The 13,804-nt window shown below is 58.0% G+C and overlaps 1 protein-coding gene across 1 annotated transcript; it reads right to left on the reverse strand.

Moving 5' to 3' along the window:
- Window positions 1–164: 164 nt before the first annotated feature.
- CAPN12 (calpain 12) lies at window positions 165–12,775 on the reverse strand. The gene is made up of 21 exons (XM_047793589.1): window positions 12,531–12,775; window positions 12,123–12,192; window positions 11,695–11,813; window positions 11,375–11,508; window positions 10,269–10,437; window positions 8,796–8,870; window positions 8,634–8,719; window positions 8,478–8,552; window positions 7,707–7,870; window positions 7,381–7,610; window positions 6,798–6,809; window positions 6,409–6,617; window positions 6,105–6,147; window positions 5,952–6,011; window positions 5,347–5,404; window positions 4,903–4,973; window positions 4,751–4,813; window positions 3,845–3,923; window positions 507–623; window positions 351–409; window positions 165–274 (listed from the first exon to the last, which is right to left on the reverse strand). The coding sequence occupies exons 1-21, from the start codon at window positions 12,765–12,767 to the stop codon at window positions 248–250; spliced, it is 2,157 nt and encodes a 718-aa protein (XP_047649545.1). The 5' UTR covers window positions 12,768–12,775; the 3' UTR covers window positions 165–247.
- Between the last annotated feature and the right edge of the window lie 1,029 nt (window positions 12,776–13,804).

The raw sequence follows: 13,804 nt of genomic DNA on the forward strand, positions 1-13,804 counted from the left end.
CTTACAGGTGAGGAGAGCGAAACCCAGAGGCACAGTGCCCTGCTCAGTGTCACCCAGCGGGTGCGTGGTGGGGCCAGAAATCAACTCCAGGCAGGCTGGTGCCTAAGGCCAGGCTCTGACCCACTGCTTGATGCTGGAGCCTCAGCCCCTCCCTGTGGCATAAATCCTGGCCCAGGCTGGGAGGCGGGAAGGACAGGGCTCCCAGCAGCTCTCCTGCCTCCAGCTGCAGGTGCTCCATGCTGAGATGCTAGGAGAAGGTGGCCACCTCCATCCACTGGGTGACAGAAGACAGGAGGCGTGAGGCAGGGGACTCCGGCACTCCAGCGCCCCGTCCTCCAGTCTAGGCTCACCTGTCTGTGGGTCAGGCAGATGACTCCCTCGCCCCCGTCCAGGTGCTGGCTGCAGTGGCCTGGGCAGAGAGGGATGGGGTGAGCACCCACCTCACTAGTCCCCCTGCTGTGGCGACGTTGGCCCTCTATCCCGCCTAGGCCAGTGATGGTACTCACGGAAGAGGCAGAGGAGCTGGGCCATACAGGACACAAAGCGCTCAAAGTCCACACGCAGACGGCTGTCCCGGTAGCGGCTCGTGAGGGCCTGCGTCAGCTGGTTGTTCAGGTGGAAGCCTGGGGAGGCCACGTATGAGCCTGGGTGCCCTCTGAGCTTCGCCTCAGCATGGCACCCCATTCCCAGGGGAAAGCAGACACCAGCGGGCCTGGTCCTGCCTCTCCAATCCCAGCTCTGCCACGTGAGCCCATAGGCAGCTCCCTTCACTTCCCTGGCCCTCAGTTTCCTCATTTGTCAAATGGGGGCTATGACAGCCCTACCCCATCAGGTCATGTGAAGATATTTTATGTAGAGAGCTTAGGACAGGGTCTGGCACATCCTAACTATATCAATAGCATTATTCCTTTCAGCGCCACAGAATTCTTGCTCGTGGACACAGGAGGAGGAAAAAAAAAAAAGATCCGTCCCATATGGAGACAGTTTCTTGATGCTCCACATCAGGGGCAGTTTCTAAAGTTTAAAATCATCTCTCAGGGGGTGGGGGAGGTGCTGGGGTTGTGGGATGGGAATCCTATAAAATTGGATTCTGATGATCATTGTACAACTACAAATGTAATAAATTCATTGAGTAATAAAAATGTATGACTAGGAGGGAAAAAAAAATCATCTCTGAACTATACTACCCAAAGCAAGCTACAGATTCAGTGCAATCCCCATCAAATTACCAAGGACATTCTTCACAGGGCTGGAATAAAATATTTTAAAGTTTGTTTGAAAGCACAAAAGACCCAGTATAGTCAAAGCCATCCTGGGAAAGAAAAATGGAGCTGGAAGAATCAGACTCCCTGACCTCAGACTATGCTACAAAGTCATCTAAACAGTATGCAGAGTTCCCGTTGTGGCTCAGGGGTTAACAAACCCGACCAGTATCCATGAGGATGCAGGTTTGATCCCTGGCCTCGCTCAGTGGGTTAAGGAGCCAGTGTTGCTGCAAGCTGTGGTGTAGTTTGCAGATGCAGCTTAGACCTGCTGTAGCTGTGGCACAGGCTGACAGCTGCAGCACCGATTCAACCCCTAACCTGGGAACTTCCATATGCCACAGCTGTGGCCCTAAACAACAACAGCAGCAGCAGCAAACAGTATGGTACTGGCACGAAAACAAATGTATCAGTGAGACAGGTTAGAAAGCCCAGAATTAAACCCACACACCCACAGTCAACTCATCTATGACAAAGGAGGCAAGAATGTACAGTGGAGACAAGACAGTCTCTTCCATACGTGGTGCAGGGAAAACTGGAGAGCTACATGCAAAAGAATGAAATTAGAACACTTCCTAACACCATACACAAAAATACAATGGATTAAGGACCTAAACTTAAGACCAGATACTATAAAACTCTTAGAGGAAAACATAGGCTCAAGAAAATCTGTGACATAAACCACAGCAGTGTCTTCTCAGATCCACCTCCTAGAGTAACAATAAAACGAAAAGACAACCCACCGAATGGCAGAAAATACTTGCAAATTAAATGACTGGCAAGGGGTTAATCTCCAAAATATGTAAACCCCTCCTGCAGCTCAATACCCAAAAAAAATCAAAAAATGTTCAGAAGATCTAAGCAAGCAGACAATTCTCCAAAGAAGACATGCAGATGGCCAAAACATAAGATGTTCAACATCACTGATCATTAGAGAAATGCCCATCAAAACTACCACGAGGTACCACCTTATGCCAGCCAGAATGGCCGTCCTCGAAATGTCCCCGAGGGATCTCAACAGAGCCTTTTAAGAGCTGGTACTTGTGGGAGTTCCCATTGTGGCTCAGTGGTAACAAACCCAATTAGTAACCATGAGGTTGAGGGTTCAATCCCTGGCCTTAGCTCAGTGGGTTAAGGATCCCGCATTGCTGTGGCTGTGGTGTCAGCTGGCAGCTGCAGCTCTGATTTGACCCCTAGCCTGGAAACTTCCATATGCCATGGGTGCAGCCATCAAAGGCAAAAAACAAAAAACAAAACCCTAAACAAAACAAAAACCTGCTACTACTTGTGAAGCCCCTTACCTAGCTAGGTGACTGGGCCCTAGTGACCATAACCACCTGGTTACCCCTTCCCAGGACCCCTTTTGGCCCTCACAGGCTGCACCTCATCTCCCGTCCCCAACTCCTCCGCTTGACCTTGAGCTTCGTCTTGCTTTCCCCTTGCATGGGAGGTTCCCTCTGCCCAAAACACCTTGTCCTCTTGGCCTGGAGCGTTCCCACCCGGATGCTCAACCCCAGCCAGCAGCATTGGGTTCCTCCTCTGGGCTCCCACAGCTCCCTGCCCTGCCCCTCTGGGCTGTCACTGTTATTGGTGGCTCTGGCTGCACCAAGACTGGTAGGGAAGTGGGTGAGTGAGGTCAGGGAAGGACTTCTGGTCACCCCTCAATCCCCAGCATCAACCAGCACAGGACCGGGAACAAATCGGGGTCCAGGGGGTGTTTGTGGAACAGGTTCTTTCTTCTGCTGCGCTGCAATGGGAACTCCCACTCCCCCCCTGTCTTGAGCCCTTTGCTTGCACCTCCCTGGACCTTTGACCGCCCCCTGCCGGTCTCCCCCTGCCTCCCAGATTCTTGGTCACATAACCCACAGCCTCCTATCCCCCCAGGTCTCATCCTCCCCTTTGCTGTGGCAGATGAGCCCTGGGGTGGGGTGAGGTGGGGGTCTAGGAGTTCTGTGTCTGGTCCCAGCCCCTACCCACTGTGCACAAGGTGGGGTGGGGGGCAGGTCACACTCACATACTTCCTAACCTCAGAGCCCAGGACACGTGGTCCTCCCTGGCTCTGCTCCTGGGCCAGGATTTCATGCTCCCCACAAACGGAGTGGGGCCAATCTAGATCTCCTGGAAGAACTCAGCCTTTCAGTAGGAGCCTTCCTTTGGGCACGCTGGCCTGCGGGAGTGGAAGCTGCATCCCCAGCACTAAGCCCTTTGGGCTCCATCCCACGGGCTCCTCCCGGCTGCCCTGTGTATTAGTCATTTTACAGACAGGGAAACGCAAGCTCTGGGAAGGTGGACTCTGCGCTCAGAGCCACCCAAGGAGTCCTCGAGTCCAGGATATTCCACCACGAGGCCCTGGGGGCTGGGGCCTCTCACACAGCATCCAAGCTCCCCCCTCTCCCCCCACCAGGTGCCTTCCCAGGCCCGTGTCCTCCCCCACACAGGATGCTCCCCTTTTGGCCTCCTTCAGTTCCAAGAGCCGGCACCAAACTAAGGTGAGGGCTCTGTGGCTGGCAGGGTGGGTAGGAGAACGGGAGAAGGAGGGGGAGCAGATCCAGACCCAGGATCGTGCAGACCTCCGTCCATACCTGCCGCGTTCAAGGCCAGCCTCAGCTCGTAGGAGTTCATGGTTCCAGAGGCGTCCTCGTCGAATTTGTCAAATGTGGCCTGGGCAGGGAGGGGACTGGTCAGTCCCACCCCCCAGGCCCCTGAGCACCCTGAAAATGGCTGAAAGGAGGCCTCGGAGCCCATCGGCCTGGGTTCCCCGCCCCAGCTCCCTTGCCTCCTGGCTGCCCTGTGCAAGCACATAACCTCTTTGCACCCGTTGCCCAAGCCGTGAAGTGGGAATGAGGGTCCCGGCCTAGGCGGGTGATTGAGCACAAGCTGACGCCCCGCACACAAAGGGCTTGGTGAGGTTCCAGCACCAGTGGCTTGTCACTTGCAGTGTGGGGAGGCGTGGGACCAGTTCCTGGGATCCAGCAGTGGCCATCATCGCCTCGCACAGGCAGACAAGCAAAGGCCTCTGGGTAACACAGACTCAAAGGGGTTGGGCTAGGGCTGGGATTCCCACCCAGGATCAGATTCTGCTCTCCATCCTTGAGCTATTTAGTGTCCCGAGAAGGACCACAAAGGGGTGGATGGGGGAGTTCCTGCCATGGCTCAGCAGAAATGAGTCAGACTAGTATCCATGAGGACGCAAGTTTGATCCCTGGCCTCGGTCAGTGGGTTAAGGATCTGGTGTTGCTGTGGTTGTAGCATAGGCTGGCAGCTACAGCTCCAATTAGGAACCTCCATATGCCACAGGTGTGGCCCTAAAAAGACCAAAAAAAAAAAAAGACAAAAAAAGGGGATGGATGGAGCAGGGCATCCCAGCCAGGCCTGTCCAAGTTGGCCTGCTGAGGTCCAGGGCTGCCTTTTCCCCCAGGGCCCCTGCTAGCCCACAGAGCACCTCAGTCCCTCCATGACGGGATGGCCCTGCCCACCCCCCACCTTACCTGCCACTCCAGGAGGTGGCCCCAGAGCTGCTGGAAGTGGTACAGGGCCAGGCTTCGCCCATGCTGGGGATGGGGCAGCTGGTTAAGGTCAATGTCCCAAGAAGGGAAGCAGAGGCTGTCCTCCCTACCCAGGCTCTGCCCCCATCATATACCCCGAAGCACCGCAGCAGCTGCTCACAGGTCCTGAGCCCGATCTCTCTAGGGGTCCAGGCATGGGCCCTGGCTACAGGGAAAAACAAAAATAGCACTGCCTGCATCCTGGCCATCATCGTAAGTGCTAGAGGTTCTTGTTATCCCCATTTGGTATGGTGCAGGTGCAGAGAGTCACGTGATGGCCAGAAACCCGCAGAGCTGGGATTTGAACCCAGACAAGGGGGCCTGAGTTGCTTAAGGCAGCTATACTCCCCAACTTCTCCTTTAGAGGAAGGGGGATTATGAGTGGCTATGGCCGTGGCCTTGGCCATGGGCCTGGTCTGACCACAGGGGAGATGCTCCCAAGCTGAGAGCCCAGTATTCCCTTGGCTTGACTCCCAGAAAAATTGTGGATTAAACACACATGGGGGTACTGTGGGGTCCACTCTTGGTCCCCAACTCACCAGGCTCCAAGGCAATGCTTAGCAAGGTCTGGAGCTGAGGGGCACGGAGTTCTTCCTCCTAGTAGGGAGAGAGCCGGTTTCGAGGCTATGCTCAGGCAACCATTCAACCAATAGCCCAGTGTGGCCCACACAGCCTGCTGGGTGATGCTGGGACACAGCTGAGACAGAGAGCGCTCCAGGCCTGCCCTCTCAGAGCTCAAGTCCAGGGAGGGAGAGACACCTGTCCCCTGAGCAGTCAGGGCTGCAATGGGGAAGCCCTGGGCCATGGGAGCCCCCAGAGGGCAAGTGGCCCACCAGCCTGGGGAGGGTCAGACACAGCTTCCAGAGCAGGGCACACCGGAAGGAGGAGCAGGGGTTGTGAAGGGAGAGAGAACAGCCCAGGCAGAGGGTAGAGACTGAGCAAAGGCCCTGAGGCAGGGAAGGGCTGTGAGCATTTTGAGAAAAGGTCATGAAATGGAAGCATAGCGAGATGGAGACGCTAAGGCAAGATGAGAGACTAGGAAGGGGGAAGGGCGGGGGGAAGGGCGGGGGGAAGGGCGGGGGGAAGGGCGGGGGGAAGGGCGGGGGGAAGGGGCAGCCCCCTGCTCCCTGCCCAGCCTCCTCACCTCTCCTGCCAGCTCCCGGAACAGCTGCTCCAATCCCAGCTCCAGGGGAATGTAGGGGACCTGTTGTGTGGGGGGAGTCCAGTTATGGACAAGAGGACCCCCCCACACACACACACACACACTGTCTTGCCCACTCCCAAAGCAGCCCCTCACCATGAGGGCATGAAGGTCCGCGCTGATCACGTCATCAATCTCCCTGCAAATTACAGATGGGAGGTGACGGGAGGTGACGGGAGAGGGGCTGCTCACCCAGCTGGGGTTGTCGAGCGCTGGGAATGGGGGTCTAGGAGGGATCGTGGGGGTCTAGGCTGACCCAGGTGGGGCTGGGGATTGGGGATTGGGGATGGGGGTGGGGGTGGGGATGGGGGTGTGGGTGGGGGTGTGAGTGGGGGTGTTGGTGTGGGGGCCAGGAAGCAGGTCAGAGGATTCCCAAGGGCAGATCTAATGCCCGGCTCACATGGCGGTGTGGCGGCGCTCTGAGAAGACACGCAGCGTGAAGTCGGCCTCGTCGCCGGCGCGGGCGGTGCTGGGCACCACCAGGTAGTGGCCGGGACGCAGCCGGCAGCGGCGGCTCACGTCGCGGCGGGCGCAGAAGGGCGAGCGGTCAGCGCGCAGCAGGCTCGGCAGGAGCGCGCGGCTGCGCGGGGAGTCCCACAGGCCCAGCAGCTGGGGAACAGGACAGCGTGACCACCCACCTGGCCTCCCACCCACCGCCCCCTCCAGACCGCCCTGCCCAAACCCGCTGGTCTCCCATCACCCCAAGCACTGCCTCAGGTCCTCAGGTTATCCGAGTCCCTGGGGGTGGCACAGGGATGGATGGAGTCCGGGGTCCCATCTGAGACTCACCTCCTCTGGGATCTGTAGGAAGAGCCAGGGGGAGGGGGGGGGGGGGAGGGGGAGGGGGAGGGGAGGAGGGGGAGGGGGAGGGGGGGGGAGGGGGGAGGGGGAGGGGGAGGGGAGGGGTGGGGGAGGGGGAGGGTCGGCCCTCAAAGTTCCCCCCCTTCCACGCCCTCTCTCTTCCCCTCCCACCCCTCCTCCAAGCCCCTGCCCCCTGCCTCTGCCTCTCCTGGACTCCCCCCACCTTCCATCTGTGTCCTCAAGTACTGCTCCCTCCCAGTCCCCTCCCTGAGCCTCAGCACCACCCGCAGCCCTTTCTCTGCCTCCTTCCTGACCCCTCCACCCGCTACCCTTCTGACCCCCGGCCTCTCTGTATCTGACCCCCCAGATGCACCATCCCTAGCCCCTCAGCCTCTTTTTGACACCCTGCCTCCAATTTCCTCTGCTGTCTCCTGACTCTGACCCTCGGTCCCCATCCTCTGCCCCCCTCAGCCTCCCCCAGCCCCTCCTGACCCCTCTCGATCCCTCCTCGGCCTCACGTCCCTCCACGCCGCTCAGTTCCCCGTGACCTCTGCTCAGCCCAGGGTCCCACCTGGAACACGTGGAAGCCCACGGTGAGGTACGTGAGGCCCTGGGCCCTCAGGCGGCGCCGGTTGCGCTGGATGAGTGACAGGAGAACAGTGCACTTGGGATTGCGGCCCCCCTGCGTGGGGCCCCGTGACCCCGTGGCCCCCCAGCCCCCCCAGGGCCCCTCCTCATCTTCATCCTCCTCATCAGGCTCCAGCAGTGTCAGCCGGAACTGGGGGTTGGTCCAGAAGGTTTCTAATACAGAAGAGAGAAGCGGAGTTACCCAGGCAGCCACAGCCCCCCCTCCCCCACTGCCCCCCACTTGACTCCAGGGCGCCCTCTGGCTCTCACCGGCACCGGGCTGGCTCCCGCCAGAGCTGAACCCGCGCACCCAGCGGCCTTGGAAGGTGTGGATGTTCCAGCCGCCTCCAGCCGGGCTGGGGCCCAGCACCTCCGGGCTCAGTGAACAGATCTGGACGGTGTCAAAGTGGCAGAGGAAGTCCTGCAGCTCCATCCTGGGTGGGGGGCCGGCGGTCAAACCTTGCCCCAGCCCCTTCCTCTCTAGGACTCCAGGCTCCCAAACACCTCAAGGCCCCAGAAGTGACCCTCAAATCACAAAGCCCCCTAAATTCCTTAACTGTTGCCAGGTACACTTCAGTCCTCCAAATACCATGTCGCCAGAACTGACCCCCAAGTCAGAGCCCTCCAGCGCCCTCAGATTTCTCCAGGTCCTCAGAAATGCTCCCCAAACAGCCAAGAGCCCAACTCCCCCCAAATATTGTCAAATTGCCTTCATCCCCCAAACATCAAGACCCTCCAACTCTCTATGACAAACACGTATCCTTCAGCCCCTCAATATTGCTAAACCCCAACCCATGTCACTAAGCCTCCCTCGGTTGTCCTGTCCCCAGTCCCCTTCAACCCTCCAAGAGATGACTAGGTTTCCAAATTCCCCTAATATAACTGGTTGCTCCTTGACCCCCCGAAAGAGAACCAGACCCCCAAATTACCACAAGTATGGACCATGTCCCCCTGCCAGCAGCCACCCCCAAGAACCTCTCCCGGGATGGGCCCCCCTGACCCCGCCGGCCTGGCGCCCGTCCCAGAGGCGGACTCACTCACCAGAACTCGCCGTCTTCCTTTCTCACCAACAAGGCATCTCGCCACTCTGTGGGGAGCTCATCCCAGCGCGGGCAGCTGTGGAGACCGAGGCCTAAGGGCAGGGGTGGGGGTGCACGGGGTGCCCCAAGACACCCACCCACCCCAGATCCATCCCACCTGTCGCTCCAGGCTCCGGTCCACTCCACGCGGCCCCACGGGTTCCGCAGCCGCAGCAGCCGCAGCTTAGTGAAGCCCAGTGACACCTATGGGAGGCATGGTCACTGGGGGCTTGGTGCCTGGACACCCCCTGGCAGCCCCCCCCCCCCCCGGGTTCCTCACCTTGTGTGTGCCTGTGACAGAATATGCATGTCCTTTCACCAGCCCATCTCCCGTACGGTACTCTCCCCGATCGCTCTGGGCAGAGGACAGGGAGACACAGTGGGGGACAGGAGGGTGGCTGCTCCTCTCAGCCCTGACACCTCCAGCCACCAAAGCAGGAGTCACCCTCAGTACCCAACTGAATGGCGCAGGGCTCCTTGAGGGTGTGGGAGTTGACAAGTGAAAGAGAAGAGAGAGGCAGATGGAGAGCAGAGGCCAAAACAGACTTTAAAGAGGAGAGAGGCAGGAGTTCCCTATGTGGCTTGGCATTTAACGAACCCAACAAGTATCCACAGATTTGATCCCTGGCCTTGCTCAGTGGGTTAAAGATCCAGTGTTGCCGTGAGCTGTGGAGTAGGTCACAGACGTGGCTCAGATCCCACATTGCTGTGGCTGCGGAGTACGCTGACAGCTACAGATCTGATTAGACCCCTAGCCTGGAAACTTCCCTATGCCATGGGTGTGGCCCTAAAAAGACCAAAAAAAAAAAAAAAGAAGAAGAGAGGCAGAGACATGGGGACAAAGAAAGATACAGAACAGAAAGGGAAAGAAGCAGAGGAGTTCCTGTCGTGGTGCAGTGGAAACGAATCTGACTAGGAACCATGAGGTTGCGGGTTCGATCCCTGGCCTCGCTCAGTGGATTAAGGATCCAGCGTTGCTGTGACCTGTGGTATAGGTTGCAGACAAGGCTTGGATCTGGTGTTGCTGTGGCTGTGGCCTAGGCCGGTGGCTACAGTTCCAATTCAACCCCTAGCTTGGGAACCTCCATATTCCACAGGTGTGGCCCAAAAAAGAAAGAAAGAAGCAGAGAAACGCAAAAGACAGAGACAGTAACAGTAACTGAGTAGAGGATTAAGTCAATGACTGCATTAGACTGGCTTCAGTCAAGGAGTATGTGATTGGGTCACAGAAGGACACAGGACCCAAACTAAGCCCATGAAAAATCAATCCTGGGGTCAATCCTGGGGTACAGCGGAAAATGACAACACTGTCAATCAACTATGCTCCAAATAAAAAATAAAAATTAAAGAAAAAAAATCAATCCTGGGACTTTTCCTGAAATTCTCAGAAAGAGGCACTTTTTTCCCCCACCGCACCCCCAGGGTGGCAGGATGAACCTTCAGCTGTGGGGGGCACTTGTGTGCCCCTGAGAGGAAAGCCTGCCTGAGAGTGGATCCAATGCAGAACCAAGAATAGAAGATAGAAAATACGCATTCACAACATCCATTAAGCATCTGGATCCAGCTGTGCCTGAAGCTTAATTAATTTTGAGAGCACATAAGTAAGTGTCTTTTTGACTTGCTCGTGTTTGATTTACAAGAGAGAATAAGCCGACAGTGACAGCAGAGAGGAGGCCCACACAGGACACACCGCCCTCTAGCTGAGACTGTGCTCTGGGCTTGGTGGGTCCCCAGGGGTGTCTGACTCTCTCACCAGGGCTGTGGCACCCACGAGGGACTCCTTGGCCAGGGCGTGGCGCAGGGCGGCGAAGAGGCCAGAGGCGTTTTGCCTCAGGTAGAGCACCTCGCCCACACCGCCTGTGAAGTCCACGAAAGCCTCATTCATGTGGCCGCCTCGCATCACCTCGTAGGAGCCGTGGAGCCTGTGGAAGCAGGTCTGGGATGCGGTGTCTGAGCCATGTGAGAGGATCTCAGGCACACCCTGGGGTGGGAGGGACCTCTGTCTCCAGTTGTGAGGTCCCGGGGAGATCCCCACAATCTGTAGGTTTGGGGTTTGTTTCTTTCTGGGTTTGTTTGTTTCGGCTTTTTCAGCTACACCTGCAGCATATGGACGTCCCCCGGCCAGGGATCAAATCCGAGCCACAGCTGTGGCAACACTGGATCCTTACCCATTGCACTGAGTAGGGATCCAACCAACAATGCCACAGAGATGAGCCTGATCCTTAACCCACTGCGCCACAGCAGGAGCTCCAAGACTTGTAGGCTCTTGAGGAGGGCGCACCCCGGAAGCCTTTGGAAATCAGCTTGGTGGCTCCCCGGCCCCTCGGGGCTGCATCATTTAGAGGCCAGAGGAGAGCTCTAGATATCCGGGCATCCTGGGGGCTGTGTCTGCTTTGGGGGGTGATCCCTTAGACCACTCGGCCATCCTGATGGCGGGCCCAGGGGGGGTGATCCCTATAGGGCTGTCAGAGATCTCAGACCTGCAGGATGGGGGAAAGTGAAGATTTGAGGGTCCCAGGGTTTATCCCCAATATTTTGCAGGTGGCTTGGGTTTCTCGATGGATTAGGAGAGATCATCTTGGGACTACAGGTTCCCCAAGGGGATCAGTCTTAGATTTGGTGACTGAGGCCTGATATGAAGCTTCGGGCTCCTCCAGAATGGAGTGTCAGGTGAGTGTCTAGAAATATTTTCTGTGAAATGGTGACTGAGGGAGGTGTTTAGAATTTGAGGTCCTCAGGCGATGGTGTGGCATGAGGGTCCGTGAGCTGTACCTTGGTTTGAGATCTTTGGTGGGGTGTCTAGAGGGTCCCAGAAGTCAGGGGGCTTGGGGATGCTGCTGCGGGTGTCGGGGTCCTTACTTAGCATAGGCCTTTTCCAGAAGGGGGGCCCAGAACTCGTTCCGCTGAGCCGAGCGCACGAACACCAGCTTCCCCTCACGCACAGGCAGCCTGTCGTCCACCACGACGTCCACCCAGTGTCCAAACTGCCAGAGCTGGTGGGAGAAGGGGCAGGACCCAGGCTCGGCTCCTGACCCCTAGCCCTGCCTGGCCCCAACCTCAACCTCTGACCCTTCTGTACTAGTCCAGGAATTACGACCCCAAGGAGACAGAGTCAGCTATGAAACCCACACCACCATGGGGGAAAGTAAGAGGAAAGTAACAGAGGAACTGAGCTTTACCTGGAAGTGGAAGACACCTGTGTAGCCATCTTGGAAACCCTGACCCGGGGGGACCACCCGGCACAGGAGCCGGGGGTACAGGGTGAGGGAGGCAGCGGCCGCGAGAAACCAGCAGTTACCTGGAGGAAGGGCTGGGATTGGGGGAGCCTGCAAAGAGGGCGAGTGTGGAAAGAGGGGGACCGAGGCATCGGGAGAGGCTGAGGGGTAGGGATGGGGGCAGAAGGGGGGTGGATGGAGCGGGGCAGATGGAGGGGGGGGGTGGGTGGAGGGGGGTGGAAGGCAGGCAGGAGTGGGGGCAGACGGAGAGGGGGCAGGGATGGGGGGAATGGAGGGGAGCAGACGGGGCGGGGGGAGGAAGGAGGGCAGGGATGGGGCAGATGGAAGGGGACAGGGATGGGGGAGGCTCAACACAGGTTCGGTGGTCTCACCCAGGCTCCCCTGACACACATCTGTTCGGCTCATGTCCTCACAGATGAACTGGGGCTCAGCACAGAACTCCTGGGGGAGACGGGGGAGTTCAAGCCTCAGCCAGCAAAGAGAAGGAAGGAACAACTCGGAGGACAGGTGCCCGGGTCCCCGCCTGCCCTCACTGCTCCAGAGTAATGAGCACCTCCAACCCCAACTCCTACCCGGAGAGGCTTGTAAAGCCTGTGGGCTGGCATTTGGGTTCCCCCAGCCTCCCTGACCCAGGATGGCTGAACCCGCTCGGAGCCCTCAGTGACCCGTCCTCTCCCAGGCCCGGAATCGGAACCCCCAGACCCCCCTCCTCCTCAAACCCAAGCCCGCAGCCACCTCCCCCCTCAGCCCCAGGAGCCGAGCCCCCATCCACACATTACATGGGGCCTCTTCCATTCCACCCCTTTGGCCTTCTCGGAGTCCGGCCCCAGCTGGTCATAGCCAAGGGCATCAGGGCCGGCAGGGAAGTAGGGATCTCGGAACAGGATGCCCTCATCCAGGCAGGCTGCTTGGATTGCTCTGTAGCTCTGGCCCCGAAAAGGCTTTGGGCCCTTGGTTCCGGGCTCTGCCTCCTCGTTCACCAGCTGGATGGTGACTCTCCTGCTGCCACACGCCATCCGGACCCTTTGTGGGCTCCCAGGCTGGCTCCAGGCCCTTTAAGTGCCTGAGTCATGGGGGTGGGGCCTCTGCTCCCCCTGAGTCCAGATGGGGGTCTTTAGGCAGTGAGGAATCCTCCCTCGTTAATACTAATTGATGGTTTGGGGTGCTGGGGAGCAAGGACGCCTCTTCAGCGCTTTCCTCCCCAGGGCGTGGGGCCTTCAGTTGTGGCCAGGGCGGTAGCTTAATGGGCTTGGCCAGCAGCAGGAGGGAAGGTGGGCAGAGCTGAAGGAGGACTGGCTGCCGTGTGGGAGTGCCTAGAAGGAGGTCAATGTGGGAGGCACGTCTCTGCAGCTTGTCCCTCCGAGCCTCCCCCTGTGGGGCAGAGGAGGGCAGGGAGGCGTCTTTACTGTAGCCCTGGGTCTCCATCTGACAGTTTCTCGCTCTGCCTGCTGCCCTATCTCTCTCCTCCATCTTGGCCTCATCTTCTCTCTTCGTCTCCCCACCCACCTTTTTTTTTTTTTGCTTTTTAGGGCCATACGCAAGGCATATGGAGGTTCCCAGGCTAGGGGTCCAATTAGAGCTGCAGCTGCCGGCCTACACCACAGCCACGCCAGATCTGAGCTGTGTCTTTGACCTACACCACAGCTCATGGCAACACCAGATTCTTAACCCACTGAGCAAGGCCAGGGATCCAAACTGCAACCTCATGGTTCCTAGTCAGATTTGTTTCCGCTGGGCCATGATGGCCGACTCCCATGTTTCTCCATTTTTTGTTTATGTGTATCTGTATCTCTTGGGAGCTCCTGCTGTCTCCATCTCTGTCTTTAGACCCCTTCCTGTGTATCTTCTTCTCTCGTTCTGTCTTGTGTCCCCCCACCTGTCCCTGTCCATTCTTCTCCCTGGCCTAACTCCTCAGTCACCCCCAGTGGAACTCTGAGCCATCAAGACCCCATCTCGGAGTTCCTGTTGTGGCTCAGAGGTTAGCGAATCTGACTAGTATTCATGAGGATGCGGGTTCAACCCCTGGCCTCACTCAGTGGGTTAAGAATCAGGT

Source organism: Phacochoerus africanus, chromosome 8 (genome assembly GCF_016906955.1).
Source record: "Phacochoerus africanus isolate WHEZ1 chromosome 8, ROS_Pafr_v1, whole genome shotgun sequence".
NCBI classification, from domain to species: Eukaryota; Metazoa; Chordata; class Mammalia; order Artiodactyla; family Suidae; genus Phacochoerus; species Phacochoerus africanus.

Excerpts from the sequence above, each read along its gene's own strand:
- CAPN12 (XM_047793589.1), bottom strand. The coding sequence starts at position 12,767 with ATGGCGTGTGGCAGCAGGAGAGTCACCATCCAGCTGGTGAACGAGGAG. Across the intron at positions 6,148-6,408 it reads GAGCGCCGCCACACCGCCAT|GGAGATTGATGACGTGATCA; the intron begins GTGAGCCGGGCA and ends TGTAATTTGCAG. Across the intron at positions 410-506 it reads CCAGCTCCTCTGCCTCTTCC|GCCACTGCAGCCAGCACCTG; the intron begins GTGAGTACCATC and ends CTCTCTGCCCAG.